This window comes from Phyllobates terribilis, unplaced genomic scaffold (assembly GCF_046119375.1).
Source record: "Phyllobates terribilis strain yellow unplaced genomic scaffold, ASM4611937v1 Scaffold_4__5_contigs__length_816908805, whole genome shotgun sequence".
Lineage (NCBI taxonomy): Eukaryota > Metazoa > Chordata > Amphibia > Anura > Dendrobatidae > Phyllobates > Phyllobates terribilis.
The window spans coordinates 726598509-726614904 of record NW_027362764.1 but is presented as its reverse complement, the minus strand read 5'-3'; the positions used below and the strand labels follow the sequence as shown (position 1 = coordinate 726614904).

The following is a 16396-nucleotide window of genomic DNA, read 5'->3' as shown; positions in this document are numbered from 1 at the left end:
TTATTGTATGAATTCACCTACTATTATCATGTATGGCAGAAATGCATGTAATCATGTTATCTTGTAGTTTAGTAGTGTAGTCCTCTACACAGGAGAGCATGTCTGGACTAGTATGCAGCCTGGAGTCACCTAGGTCACACACCACACTATTGAGGGACATTCATTTTACTACTACTTCTCTTTTAAGCGGTTGCCTTGTCTTTTTATAAAAGTGTGTAGTCACTATGTGACTTCAGACTTCTGAATCTTCACAGCGTGAACACCGCACACTTTCAGTATTCTCTGCAAGAGCAGGCAACCGTGTGACCGATTATATGATTTGCACACTTACGTTCACATTATCACTGACTAGATTTGTGCGGCCTCGCTTAATTCATCTAGTCGGAATGTGTGCCGTCACGTGACTGCCCACCGACACCGGAGAATCCTGACAGCAACCAGTGCGCACACTGTGGGGATTCAGAAGAATGCAGTTACAGAGTGACTGCAAACTTTCAGCAAAAGACTGGACAACCCCTTTAAAGAGTATGGACCAAATAGGATAAAAAGTATGGTGTGACAATACAGCCTAAAATTTTAATAAGCCAGACGTTTAGATTTATTAATCCAAGAGAAATACACTATTATCTTTGGGTTGACTTGTAAATCTATATGTATTTATGTGCCTGGTCAATAAGAACAGACCAGTATTTGTATAACCCTCATTGTTACCTCCTCTTGGATTTGGAAACAATGTTGTTTGTGACTATGCCAATTGCATATTATACTAAGTCAGCTGAATGAGCCCTGCACCTTTACCTCTAACCCTGACCTGTGACTGAGGACCTTTATATGTAAATAGAAAAAGGGTTCATCTATCCTACGTTTGGGGATATCAAGTTGGGACGATAAAGTCACCTGGCCCCATGGATATGTTGTTTGGGGCTGCCAGGAGGGACCCACCGGTCGCCTGGAATCCATGGAGACATTCGGAGATGCCAGATTGGGACCAGCCGGTCATCTGGCCCCACGGAAACTCTCAGAGAGGCCAGGGTGGGACCCTCGGGTCTCCTGGCCTTGTACCTCGATGGACTGCTAGTTTCCCAAGCTTGCCGCTACCTTCTCTCTGTGGGGGCCCGTCAAAAGAGGGGGGGCACTGGTTGAGGTAGATGGCCCTGGAAGTCCAAAAGTCGCAGCTGTTCTATCCCAGGCGGGAGGAGAAGGAAGGATGAGACTGTGTAATGTACCATCTTGGGTATATCCTGGGACTGTTCTGTGTGTTTATTGTTCGCTTTGTGGTTCAATAAAGTATTGCCACACTGTTTCACCCTCACCCTGGGTAGTCCGAGTGGCATTATGCCCACGGAAGACCCAGTGTCTTCACATATGGAAATTAGCTTTCTTGCAGAATGAATCTAGAAGAGGTAGCTGCTAGTGTTGAGCGAGCATGCTCGACACTGCTCATTACTCGCCCGAGCATCTCACTACTCGGGATGTTCGGCGAGCACCGAGCATTTCCGGGTTACTCGGGCGGGAGCTCGGGTCTCCGCCCTGCACGTTTGGCGCTCTTTACAGAGCCAATGAACATGCAGGGATTGCCAGCCAGTCAGTCACTGTAATGCTGCAGCCATGTTGTTTGTGGGCATTACAGTTATTGGCTGGCCGCACAGCGTCACCTCGAGCATTTAAAACCGGGAGCCGCCATCTTGGACACAGTCGCCCGGGATCAGACAGTGTAGGGAGAGTGCTGCTGAGTTAGGTAGCGATATATAGTGCGAAATAGGTAGCGTAGGGTCTCTAAAGCTTGCCAAATCAAACAAACAGTCCTTCTCAGGACTAATATCCATCCCAGATATCAGGCAGGCAGGCCGGCTGTATAGGAGACGCAGTGGTTATACCAGCAAACGCTGCATTACAGTCCTGTGTGCTGCTCCTGTTGGTCAAATTGCTAGACTTATCCCCCGGTCTCAGGGCCGGCCAGGAAAAATTCTCTTTTTTTTTCATCTAAATCCTGTATTTTTACCCCCCCCCCCTCAGTCAGACTGTCCAAATATGCGTCTTATTAACCTTTTGGTATCCCCCTCCCCCCCCCCCCCCCCCAAAAAAAAAAAGGGAGTGTGTCTGTGACTGTTCAGACACCAATATATCTGTTTAAAAGAGTCTGGTGTAGGCCAGAGAAATAGAACTGTGGTTTTCCTCTTCCACGGTTCTAATCTCCTTTTTATTACCCTTTTTCCATTGATAGTGAAAGTGTAAGCTATTTTACTTCATTTACAATGGGCAAGGCGCGTGGCAAGGGACGTGGAACTGGACGTTCTGGTGATGGTGCGTGTAGAGGACAGGGCCGTGGCCAAGGTGAAAATGTGCCACAACCAACAGCCACATCTTCTCGCTCCCACTTCTTGACCGAATTACTAGGGAAGCACAGAACAACACCAGTATTGCGAACTGATCAGTGTGAACAGGTTATTAATTGGGTAGCAGATAATACTTCCAGTTACCTGGGCACCACCACCTCCGGTCTGTCTTCCACACGGTAAAGTTTTAGTAGCTGTGAGTCTCGACCGCATACTCCTCCTCACCCTGATGCTCCTTCCTCCCACCATGCCGAGTGTCGTCAGACAGTAATTGATTCCACACTTGGACACTCTGAAGAGCTGTTCACTGGTCCATTTCCATATTTGTGCCCCTCGCCTGCTCCGCTTAAAGTGGTGGAAGCGGAGATCCCATGTAGCGATGCCCAAATATTTGAACAGCATCGGCCACAGGAAGTCGACGCTGGCAATTTGTCACAAGAGGTGGACGATGGCGAGACACAATTGCCACGAAGTGAGGAGGATCGTGGTGCGCAAGTGGAAGAGGAGGAGGTGGTGGATGATGATCTAGTAACTGACCCAATGTGGCAGGACACGCAGAGCGAGGCCAACAGCACACAGGGGGAGGGAGGCAGAGTACCCCAACAGGCAGGAAGAAGCAGTGTGGTGGCCGCACACAGAAGGCAGGCAACAGTTCCTCGTAACACCAACACGAGGGACGTTGCCAGTACAAGCGGTAGGTCTTCCAGAGTCTGGAATTTTTTTAAAGACTCGGCTGATAATCCCAAAAAGGCCATTTGTACCACCTGCCATGCCAGCATCAGCAGGGGTGACAAAACTACCAGCCTGACCCACCACCAGCATGATCAGGCACATGGCAGCAAAGCACCCGACTTTGTGGGGCGAACCCCAGGTCCACGACCAGTGTCAGCGGGTGTCACCACTGCTTCTTCCGCTATTGTGCGTGTAATAGAACCCCCTGTTGTGCGTGCAAGGCAATCCCCTTTCCATACTGCATGCAAAGATGCCCCCTCCTCTCAGTCTTCACTTGTTATGGCAGTTTCTCAAGAAACAGCATCAACGTCAACGTCCCACCGCAGCGTTCAATTGTCCATATCCCAGAGCTTTGAACGAAAGCGGAAATTCACAGCCAACGCCCCACAGGCCACAGTCCTAAATTCGCACATTTCACGACTGCTTGCGTTGGAAATGCTGCCTCTTAGGCTGGTGGAGACGGAATCCTTCGCAACCTTATGGCGGTGGCCGTCCCTTGGTACTCGGTCCCCAGCCGACACTATTTTGCCCGGTGTGCCATCCCCGCACTACACAAGCACGTGTCCCAAAACATCTGCCGTGCCCTCAACAATGCAGTTACTGGGAGAGTCCACCTGACAACGAAAATGTGGACAAGTGCTTGTGGCCAGGGACGGTACATCTCCCTGACGGCACACTGGGTAAATATTGTGGAAGCCGGGACCCAGTCGGACCTTGGGACAGAACACATCCTCCCCACACCGAGGATTGCGGGCCCTATGTCAGTCAGAGTTGCCCCCACAGTGTACAGCTCCTGCGCATCATCCTCCTCCTCCTCCTCATGTTCAGCCTCCATCTCAGATATCACCACATCAGTTGAAAGCTGGAAGCACTGCAGTACTGCATCAGGCAAGCGGCAACAGGCTGTGCTGAAACTCATAAGCTTAGGTGATAAACCTCACACTGCTTGTGAGTTGTGGACAGCTGTGAAAGAGCAGGCAGATCTGTGGCTGAGACCGCTGAACCTACATCCAGGCATGGCCGTGTGTGACAATGGCCGTAACCTGGTGGCGGCTCTGAGGCGAGATCACACACGTACCATGCCTGGCTCATGTGCTTAACACCGTGGTTCAGCGGTTTTCTTAAATCGCACCCAGAGTTGCCAGATCTGCTCGTCAAAGTACGCCGCCTGTCAGCTCATTTTCGGAAGTGGGCTACAGCTTCCGCCGCCCTTGCTGTGTTGCAGCAGCGTTTGCAGCTTCTGGCACACCGACTGGTGTGTGATGTCCCCACACGTTGGAACTCTACCCTCCACATGTTGCAAAGGATTTGTGAGCAGAAGAGAGCAGTTGTGGAGTACCAGCTGCAACAAGGCCGTCGATATTCAGGTCAGTCTCCACACATAAGACCTCAGGAGTGGACCTGGATGTCTGACATATGTACCATCCTGACAAACTTTGAGGAGGCCACCAAGATGGTGAGTGGCGATGACGCCATCATTAGCGTCAGCATCCCACTTGTCTGTCTTTTGCAACGCTCTCTGCAGAGAATTAAAGAGGAGGCATTGCAGCCAAAGTATGATGAGATGGATCAAGAACCCGCAATGGGCGATTACACACAGCCCAACCTCATCTCATCCCAACGTGCATTGGGGGACAATGAGGGAGAGGAGGAGGGAGGAGGGAGGTACAGGAGCTGGTATCAAGCGCTGTAGACTGTAGTACCTGTACAACTGTCATACAGTTGGTTCAGGGTGGGTGGCCTGAGGACAGGGGGGAGGAGGAGGACTTTATGTTACGCTGCCTTAACCGTGACCCTCATGTTGTCAAAATGTTGGGTGACAGTCATTACTGGTTGGTGACACTTTTAGACCCCCGCTACAAGGAGAACTTTCACTCTCTTATTCCTGAGATGGAGAGGTCTACAAAAATGGGGCAGCACCAGCAGGCCCTTGCTGCAGAACTCTTAAAAAAATTCCCATCTGAACACGCTAGCGGCAGAGGTCACAGTTCGTTGACCAACCAAGGCGTACAGGCGAGAGAGACGCAACTACAATCCAGCAGAGGCAGCGGAACACTGTCAACATTCTGGGACAGTTTTCTGAGACCCGCCCAGCTTACAGGCCCTGAGGCGCGGGGTACTCTCACAAGGAGTGGAAAGTTTCAAAAGATGGTGAGGGAGTACCTTGCCGACCGTACCAGCGTCCTCCGTGATTCCTCTGTGCCTTTTAATTATTGGGTATCCAAGCTGGACACTTGGAATGAACTCGCTCTGTACGCCTTGGAGGTCCTGGCCTGCCCTGCCGCGAGCGTGTTTTTAGTGCCGCTGGGGGAATTATAACTGATAAGCGCACTCACCTGTCAACCGACAATGCTGACAAGCTGACCCTTATCAAAATGAACAAGGGCTGGATTGGGCCAGACTTCTCATCACTACCAAATGACAGCAGAGTAACAAAGTCAAATGCACTGTGTTATTTCGGGAGGTGTATTCCCATGCACCGCTTCACACCCACACATGGGTATACGCTTCCTCATTTCGGCTGTATTTTGCTCTTCTCCTTAACCTCAGCCTCCACCACCACTATACCACCAGGGTGACCGTGGTCCGTGTTGCCAGCATTGCAAGTTCCTCCGTCCTAATTTTTGGCAGCTTTTGCTTGGAAGGCATAGGCAAAGACTATGGGAGACCCACTCCCCAATAATGGGAATGTTTTTAATATGCTGTACTGCATGGCTCTTGTAAGGGGCATGAAAACCATCTCGTTAAGCTACTGCGACCTCCACGTCTCTTCCAAGGGGTATTAAAACCATCTTGTTAAGCTACTGCAACCTCCACGTCTCTTCCAAGGGGCATTAAAACCATCTTGTTAAGCTACTGCGACCTCCACGTCTCTTCCAAGGGGCATTAAAACCATCTTGTTAAGCTACTGCGACCTCCACCACTTTTCCAATGGGCATTGCATTTCCTCCTAATTTTAGTCAGCTTTTGCTTTTCAATGCATAGGCGAACACTAAGGGAGACCCACTCCCCAATAATGGGTAGAAGGTTTTTAGTATGCTGTAATCCACGTCTGTTTCAAGGGGCATTGCAGTTCCTCGTAATTCTTGGAAAGCCTTCCATTCACTGCTTAGGCCAACAATGCACAGGAGACCCAGTTGCTATAAATGGAAAAAACGGTTTAGTTAAGGCCCTCTGACCTCCATGTCATTTCCAAGGGGCATTGGAGTGCCTCGAAATTTTTGGTAGGCATTGCACTCACTGCATGCCCTATAACTGTGTAGCCGGACCGCTCCTTTTGGTACAGAAACATATCCTACAAGACATGTGTGGTTGACTGGCCTGATGTGAATGGTCCCTGTTCCTCCTGCTCCTTCTCATTTGCCACCACCTCATCCATCATTCATCACCTGAAGCTTTGTTTTAAAGGGAGTCATAGAACTGGGATAGTAGCAGAAAAACATCCAGAAATCCTCGGAGGTAGGATATGCGCCAAAATGCTGACCAACTCAGGCCTAGCCGCTACTACATACATCCGTTTGCATTCCAAGAAAACAAAGCAGACGCTAACTTCTATCATCCTCATCATGCTCCTCACCTTGGCACTCTCAACTCCCCTGATGGAGAAGCCAGGGCCCACCGCAGGAGTCTGGTTCTCTGGTGGGCTCGTCCAATGCTGCCCTAAAGCAGGGCAGGCTAAAAAAAGTGTGGGGGAAGTTCCAAGAAGAAATAGGGGCGGCTGGGGACCGTTTATGGACACCCGGCCGCCCCCAGGCGGCTGGGGACCACGTGTGGAAACCCGGCCGCGGTGCGGCTGGGGACTGAGTATGGAAACCAGGCCACCGACACAGACATGACATGGTGGCCGGCGTCTGCCTCCACATGCCTAAAAGGCCAAATTTCAAGTGCAAACAAGCTAGCAGTATGGTATTGCAGCCTGGGGGTGGGTGGGTGTCAGGTTGCACACTTACGCTTGCATTGCAAGGAATGGGGAAGGTACAATTGAACACTGCCCTGGGACAAGGACTTGCACGGGGATAGTTGCAAGTCTGCATCTTCTGATGCGGCAAGGATCACTTCTGATGGGCACACTTTTAGGCAGTGACCTGGGTGTCAGAGATGCTTCCAGGGGTCTTCCCCATGCTGTTCCCATGTCTTTTCAGCACTGTATGCATGTGTCACACAGCACATTGCCAGATAAGGTTGTAAAATGTTAAAATGACATTTCCCGGTGAATGCATTTGTCACGGTTGAAAGCAATACAAAAGTGCAAAAACGCATAAAAAATGCTGCTTGTGAACATAGCCAAAGGTGTGGAGGAGTATTTTTGTTTTTGGTTATTTACTTTACCTTACTCTGTGTTCCAAATTATTATGCATAAAGTGTTTCGGAGTGATGAGGTAAGAATTTTTTGTTTGTCAGTTAAACTCATTAATGGTGATGTGTGTCAGGTCTCTTTATATCTCTGTAAGCAATTGCAGACACCTGTGCTAGATAGTTTGGCAGGTGTGTCCAATGAAAGGCAAGACTACTTAAGAAGGCTGTCCCACATTATTAAGCAGCCTACATTTTCTGGCAAAATGGGAAAGAAAAAGGATGAGTCGGCTGCTGAGAAGCAACAAATTGTGGAGTGTTTAGGTCAAGGCATGACTACAGTCAACATTGTGCGATGATCAGGATGAAGTGTCTTGGCAATCAAGAAGTATGTAGCTGATTCACAGTACACACGTGTGCGTGCTGATAAGGGAAAATTGAGGACTCTTTCCTACAGGCAATTACGTCAGGTTAAAAGAGCAGCGCAAAAAAGCCTTGTCATAGCAGCAGACAAGTTTTTGAAGCTGCTGGTGCCTCCAAAGTCCCCCGAACAACAAGATGCAGGGTCCTTCAGAGGTTTGCAGCTGTGCGTAAGCCATCCTGTCGACCTCCTCTATCCACTGCACATAAGCAGAAACTGCTCCAGTGGGCCAAACAATACATGAAGACTGACTTCAAAACTGTTTTGTTCACCGATGAGTGCTGTGCAACGCTCGATGGTCCAGATGGAGGATGGCTGGTTGATGGACACCCCATGCAAACACGGCTACGGCGCCAATAAGGGGGAGGTGGAGTAAAGTTTTGGGCTGGAATCATGGGGAGAGAGATTGTCGGCCCCTTTAGGATCCCTGAAGGGGTAAAGATGAACTCCATAATGTATGTGGAGTTTCTCAAACAGCACTTCCTTCCATGGTTCAAGAAGAAGAACCGTGTATTCCGCAGCAAGATCATTTTCATGCATGATAATGCCCCGTCTCATGCTGCACATAACACATCTGCATCTCTGGCTGATATGGGCATAAAAGGGGACAAACTTATGGTGTGGCCCCCATGCTCCCCTGACCTCAACCCCATTGAGAACCTCTGGAGCATCATCAAAAGGAGTGTCTATGATGGCGGGAGGCAGTTCACATCTAAGCAACAGCTCTGGGAGGGTATTCTGTCCTCATGCAAAACAATTAAAGCAGAAACCATCCAAAACCTGACCAATTCAATGGACAAGAGAGTTCAGAAGCTCCTTTCGAACAAGGGGTCCTATGTGCAAATGTAACATCACCTAGAATAAAGTTTTGAGTTGAAAACTGTTTGATTTCAGTGTGTAATAACCTGCTAATGCTTATAATTTCAAAAATGACCATTTTTTTTGTTCTTTATTAAAATGAAAAGGTTGAAAACTCTGCTGTGCATAATAATTTGGAACAGGCATTTTGTGTGCAGTTTAAGTTTTTTATTTTTTAAATATACTGTTATCATAGGTTTTTGTACAAACTGCCTTTCAATTGTACTCGAATAGTTATTTGACTGGAAAATTACAATGACTGCAATTCATATAGATAATTTGGGAAAATCTGAGAAAATAATACTTGTATAATAATTTGGAACACAGTGTATATACAAGTCTTTACTCTGGAAAGGAACTTCCTTAACATATTTCACAGGAAAACCGTTTGTTTTGTTTTTGAACGTTTTATTGTAAGCCTGTAAAAGTGGTTTAATACCTTGGACCACATTGTTGACAGCAGTGACCTGGGGGTCAGAAATGCTTCCTGGGGCGATCCCCATGCTGTCCCCATGTCATTTGAGCACTGTCACTATCGTTTTGGGCACTTTTTAGGCTTTCTACAGACTGCCGGGGGTGCCGCCGCAAAAATGCTCGAGTCTCCCATAGACTAACATTGGGCTCGTTGCTCGGGTTGAGCACCCGAGCATCACGGTGAGCTCGGCCCGATCTTCGAGCACCTGACCATTTTAGTGCTCGCTCAACACTAGTAGCTACCCTATAAGTCAATGTCCAGCCTCTAAACAAGTCTTGCAACATGACCAGGTATAAATGCCAAAGCAGAAACTAAAGCTGTTTCAGGGTGTTTGCCCATCAATATACAGCAGAGTCCGGCCAAGTGAGTGCGATACCCTAAAAAGGAAGTGGCGGGAATATTTTCTACCATGGAGAATTGCCTATAAGACTAAAAAACTTGTCTGATAAAACAGAACCAGTACTTCCCCCATGTTGCCACAAGGGCATCGCACTCAGCCAGCAAGACTGTGCTCTACACTGATGAGGGGCAACCACCCAGAAACAGCTGTCTGTGGATGAGTGTCTGGCTTGACAATTACGTCTGGTCATGTTGCAAGGCTTATAGTGTAGCCACCTCCACTCCGTGGTACTCGCAAGATGGCTAATTTACATATTCATTTTAATGACATTTCAGGTAAAAAAAAAGTCTTTCAAAAATTCATTATAGTTCAGGTATATACACAAAAATATAAATCAGGTGTCCGGTATAAAACAATCTGCAGGAAAAACAGGAAAACACATCTATTAAGAAGCAGGGATCAAGGCATGAATAAAGAGCTTACTAAGAAAAAGTACAGCTAAGCTCACGACAGGACACAATATGGTCAGGTAGTAACAGGTGCGGGATCATACAGGTGAGGAAAATCCCGTATGTAGCAATAGTGCTGACTCCAGCCCTTAGGCGGTATAATACAATGGTGCTTACATAGAAGTACAGGTGAAGTACGTGTTACTATGAGTTACTATAGTACCACAGGCTCAAGTGGACTCTGGCTACGTACACGTATTACATTGTGTTTCCTAGTTGCTCACATGGATACTATTGGGATATGACCCAGCACCTCATGGGTACCGAATACTGATGATGTGTCATTGTGGTTACCTGATACAGCTTAGTTGTACTTTTTTTTTTAAGTAGGTTTTTTTATATTTTGGGCGATTTTAACCTTTCATTCAAAAACATGATGATCTGGACCCTGGGCCTCCACCATCAACGAATTAATGGGGCCACGCTCAGCTCTCGGATAGTAGCGGCAGTGCCTGATATTGAAGCGCAGTCCTATGTACATGAAAAATAAATGAGGGGGACGCAACACTCACTGGAAAACTGGGGCCCCTTATATCATGAACTGGATTCATCCCAATCTGAAATTGGGGCTAGCAAACCCCTTTAGTGTCTTGACATCTCCTTGATGGAAACCTCTTTTTAATGTCTTGACTTGTCTCGACTCCTTGATGGAAACCTCTTTTTAATGTCTTGGACTTGTCTCGTCTCCTTGATGAAAACCTCTTTTTAATGTCTTGGACTTGTCTCGTCTCCTTGATGGAAACCTCTTTTTAATGTCTTGGACTTGTCTCGTCTCCTTGATGGAAGCCTCTTTTTAATGTCTTGGACTTGTCTCGTCTCCTTGATGGAAACCTCTTTTTAATGTCTTGACTTGTCTCGACTCCTTGATGAAAACCTCTTTTTAATGTCTTGGACTTGTCTCGTCTCCTTGATGGAAACCTCTTTTTAATGTCTTGGACTTGTCTCGTCTCCTTGATGGAAACCTCTTTTTAATGCATTTTTCCGAATTCTTTTATAACAAACGCCTGGTTATCTATGTACTTAAATATCCATCTATCGATCCCTTTTTCCTTATCTACGCTATGGCCTGATGAAGGGCGTTTGCCTGAAATTCTGTCACAATAAATGTCACACGTGGATGTCTGAAAAGTACATGGCCTACACTGGAGTGCCAGCCCTCCCCATTAGACCTCATTCAGACAACCGTGATTTCTCACGTACGCAAAAACGGTGTGAGAGTCAGTGGTTTTCATCAGCGTTAGATCAGTGTTTGCTCCGTGTGTCCGTTTTTTTATCATCAGTAATTTTCAGGTATGAAAAAATAAATAAATAAATTGCGAAACTTCCACTAAACACTACATTATCACGGATCGCACACCGATGTTTGTGACTTTTCACAGACCTATAGACCTATATGGGCGATCTTCATCCATCGCTTCGATCAAAAACAAACATGTCTCTGTGATTTTCTTTGCAGTCACAGTTCACAAAATACATGGACATATGAACAGCACCATAGACTTTAGCGGGTACGTATTTTATCATGGCTAGAACACATGTAAAAAACAGGACATCTGAATGAGGCTTAATACATATGATGTTGGCGAGGACAGAGTCTTCAGACACTAATCACCTGCGAGAACATAAGGATCAGGCATATCCTGATCCAACATGCCTGACCCTTCTTCCTCTGAAGCTTGGGCTGACATTCATCTAATATCTATATCCACCTTTAGTCACACAGCTCTCGCAGGACACAGGGAAACTCTACCTTTGCAGTGCGCCTTCAGCTGGTCCCTCCATCCGCACTCGATAAGTTTTGCTCTTAACAGATCTTTAAGACTGTGAATAAAAAAAAAAGATAATAATTAGAGATGAAATGTATATTGTAACATAATGCATTATGGCTTGTAGTCCATTGGTGCTTACCGATCACATAGCCATGTAACACTGGCACTTAAAGAGGTTGTGTCGATCTGGATCGGCGCTCATTTATGGGGAGAAATCTGATAATCTACACACACCGTAGGGATCATTGCATCTGTGCACTGAACGCACACAGTGCCGTCAAAAGCTGAAAAATCAGGGTACACTTACCCTTACAGATTGCCTCTTCAGAGAGGAAGAGGACTTAAAACTCTATAGCGCCACCTATTGGAAGTAGCAATCCTACAAGTCATTATCGACCCTTTAATGAGCCTTGAAATATGACTTAAGATAAAAGCCAAATCAGAATCTCAATTTGTAGACACGGTGTTTCAGGGTATGGCCCCTCATCAGTGCAAAGTATGAGATCTTATTTGGCTGAGTGAGAGGCAAAGACTTGGATGTAAGGGGTAAGATTTCTCCTTGTGGAGAGTGATATGCCAGGTCTGGCAGACGAGTATGAGGAGACTTAAACTCCTTGCACGCTCCTCTGGGAAAATATATAAATTGTCAAGTCCTCTTCCTCTTTGAAGAGACAATTTGCAGAATTAATTTCCCAGAGGAGCGTGCAAGGCGTTTAAGTCTCCTCATACTGGTCTGCCAGACCTGGCATGTCACTCTACACAAGGAGAAACCTTACCCCCTTACAGTACACATTACATTGCGGATAGCATTCTTAGCCTTCTGTCCTTTGAGTAGATGGTATGGGAATAAAACACTATACTATACCAACATATGTAGAAAAACCTTTCCGTGAGGTCATATTAAAATGTTCCTATCTTGGTTAAAGACAACTCGACGTTTACCCATGAATCAGGGATAACAGGCTGACACCGCTCCGGCTGATGCACTGAGATAAGAAACATCACATATTTCTCACAGCCACAAAGGCCGTACAGAAATCCTCGGACGTTGTGTAAATCACAGCAAATGTCGTCTGTGCGACACATATTCACGCTCTCAGGACAGCGAAGGTAAGGCATGACAAGTATGTGTATGATGGGGGATTGAGAACGACTCTGCACATAGTGCACCATGTGAAGATGTCACCTCATTCATTCAGGCTCAGAGCGATCATTATTTCATTGGTTGCTGCACTTACAATATGATGATATGAATCAAAATGGTCCCATCTCATAGGTAACGAAATTTCTTTCTGTTTAACTGGAATATAAGTTGGCAACACGTAGGCACATGTTCACACTCGGCTTGGGCGGCATTTCCCTGTAGACCACGACTTCAGGAAGATGGTCACCGGAAAAGCAATGCACTCTGCTCTGCCTCACCGCCGACACCGGCCACGCAGCATCTCACCGTATCTCACTGGGTTCCTGCGATACTCCTCCACCATCGCCCCGCTGCTGGGGTACCCCCTTCTCCCACACAGGGTCCGCCGCATTGCTCCACTTCTGCCACCGCCGGCTTCCTGAGGGACCCTGCCTCCTGTGGCCCCCGCTCCGCAGCTGCTGCCCCCTCCCGCCCCCCCCAGGTAAAATACCTATTTGGACTATAAGACGGACCACCATCTTATAAAGTATTTTTTTCCTATTTTCCACCCCAAAATTTGTGGTGCGTCTTAGTCTGTAAATACGGTACGACTTTTCTTATTTTACACCATTGTCAGTGGTTTGCAGAAAAAAAAAATCCAGGGGGCTGAAAAACCCCTTTAGTGGTCTTATGAAACATATCTGATCCCCTGGTCTGTCAAAAATGTACAGTTTTTGCAAGAGAACTGTTCTTGTTCTTCTGGTCAAATAAAAAAAAATAAACTACACAGCTATAGCTAAAATAAAAGTAAACTCCAGACTTCATACTTAGAATTTTTGGAAGAACCGAAAAATAGTCGAACAATCACAGGCCCCCATGCCAGCCAACAGAGCCTGAACAATTTTGCATAAGAGCATGAGAAGCCGATGACAGGAGGAATGTACCGAGATCTGTGCTCCGATGTGTCCTCAGATATGTGCCGCAGTGACTTCACCTCCCGCCTGTCCCCGAACCTGACCAAGAATCTATGTGTGACCTTGTAGTCAGGTACATAGTGTTGATTAAAGCAGGCAGAAGTTGGCAGCGAGAACCAGGAGAATCTGTGCTGGGACGAATCCCTTTCATATATGGTGCAGACTGTATTTTGCCTGCTAGTCTTACAGTGACCGTCAGCCATTAGGTAACCCAGCGATGTGATCATGGGGCGCTGGTGGGGTGCCAGCATCACGGACTACCCTCTCTAATCACAGACAGGTGATGATAGGGTTTAAATAGCCATGATCAGTTGTCTCCGATTCCGGCTGTTGCAATGAAATAATAGCTGTCCATCACGAGTGATTATGCTGGTGCCGCCGCCGAGCCCCGTGATCACAGCACTCTAAATACTTCGCTCTAGGCAATTATTACTAGTAGAGTCGCATCAATTCACAGGACATAGTCCAGCAGCCACTTCTGTAATCTGAGCCCAGCGAGCCGCCTCCTGCCAGCCAGCATCCACGGCTCTTCTTCATTAGCTGGCAATAATGACGTCGCGCTAAAATATGATCCAGTTCACTGGGCTCCCGTCCGGCAGCCACAGATCACTACTGATGTGGCCACGGGACCAGGTCTTGAAATGATTTGCAAAGTCTCCAATTACTACCCTTCATCGCAGTTTGCTTAAAGGCCCCCATACACAACAGATGAAAGTTGGTTCAACTTGCCGATTTTGATGGGACCAGACAAGTTTGGTGACCTCCCAACTCACCCACGACAGATGAGGTCAGGGGAGAGAAGGATCAATCCGGGTACTTTTGTTTTCAGGGAAGCTACAGTCATGGCTGAAAGTTTTGGCATCCTTGAAATTGTTCAAGAAAATGAATGGCACTCGGACCACACTCTGATCAGGATAATTGGTCCAATTTTCTTGTACATGGGAAAAAATAGACATCTGAATGAAGCCTTATTGTGAAAACCCTCCTTTTAAAGGGAGTCTGTCAGCCTAAAATGTCAGCATAAACTAAGCACATGCCCCTATAAAAGTTGCATCTATAGTCCTGGCCGAAAGTGTTGGCATCCTTGAAATTGTTCCAGAAAATTAAGTATTTCTCCCAGAAAATGATTACAATTACACGTTTTGTTACTTACACACGTTTATTTCCTTTGTGTGTATTGAAATAAAAAAAAAAAAGACAAATTGGACATAATTTCACACAAAACCCCCAAAATGGGCTGAACAAAATTGTTGGCACCCTCAGCTTAATATTTGGTTGCAAACACTTTGGAATAAATGGGATTTAGATCCGGACGCATTGCTGCCACTTCAGAACTCTACAGCGCTTTGTTTCCATCCATTTCTGGGTTCTTCTTGAAGTATGTTTGGAGTTATGGTCCTGCTGGAAGACCCGTGACCTAGGACACAAACCCAGCTTTCTGACACTGGGCAATATATTGCGACCCATAATCCTTTTGTAATCTTCAGATTTCATTATGTCTTGCACAAAGTCAAGGCACCCAGTGCCAGAGGCAGAAAATCAACCCAAAACATCTTTGAACCTCCACCATATTTAACTGTAGGTATTGTGTTCTTTTCTTTGTAGGCCTTCTTCCCTTTTCGGTAAACAGTAGAATGATGTGCTTTACCAAAAAGCTATTTCTTGGTCTCATCTGTCCTCAAGATTTTTTCCCAGAAGGATTTTGGCAAATTGTGGTCTAGCTGTTTTATGTTTGTGTGTCAGCAGTGGGGTCCTCCTGCCATAGTGTTTAATTTCATTCATATGACGACTAATAGTTTGCGCTGACACTGAGGCACTCTGAGCCCGCAGGGCAGAATTTCTGTGGAACTTGATTAGGGCTGTTTATACACCATCCGGACTATCTTGCGTTGCAACCTTTCATCAATTTTTCTCTGCCGTTCATGGAGATTAGCTACAGTGCTATGGGTTGTAAACTTCTTGATTATGTCGAGCACCATGGACAAAGGAACATCAAGATCTCTGGAGATGGACTTGTAACCTTGAGATTGTTGATATTTTAAACTAGTTTGGTTCTGAAGTCCCCAGACAGTTCTCTTCTCCCTTTTCATGCAAAGATGGAGTCAACTTCTCCCCTTTTTATCTGGTTTCAGGTGTGATTTTCATATTGCCCACACCTGTTACTCGACACAGGTGAGTTTAAACGAGCATCACATGCTTGAAACAAAGTTGTTTCCCCACAATTTTGGAAAGGTGCCAACAATTAGGTTTGTCCCATTTTTAGGGTTTAGTGTGAAATGATGTCCAATTTGCCTTTTTTCACTCTGTCTTTTGTGTGTGTGTGTTGTTCCAATACACACAAAGGAAATAAACATGTGGAATTGCAATAATTTTCTGGGACTTCATTTTCTCAAACAATTTCAAGGTGCCAACACTTTCGGCCATAAGTAAGTTGCTGATAGGAGAAGTCTGGCAGCGACTCTATCCCAATGAAAAATACATGAACGCTCGGCTGACAGCTATCTCATGTATATGGCCATCAGGCAAATATGATGGCTACCACTGGAGCATATATTCGATTACAGAC

At 46.4% G+C, this 16396-nt stretch overlaps 1 protein-coding gene across 1 annotated transcript in view; it reads right to left on the bottom strand.

The window, feature by feature from the left end:
• The window catches only part of ENY2 (ENY2 transcription and export complex 2 subunit), a 30267-nt gene that overhangs the window by 5846 nt on the left and 8025 nt on the right, over positions 1 to 16396 (bottom strand). Inside the window, exon 3 of the mRNA XM_073679776.1 lies at positions 11715 to 11785. Within this exon, the coding sequence (XP_073535877.1) occupies positions 11715 to 11785 (71 nt within the window). The remainder of the gene's footprint in view (positions 1 to 11714; positions 11786 to 16396) is intronic.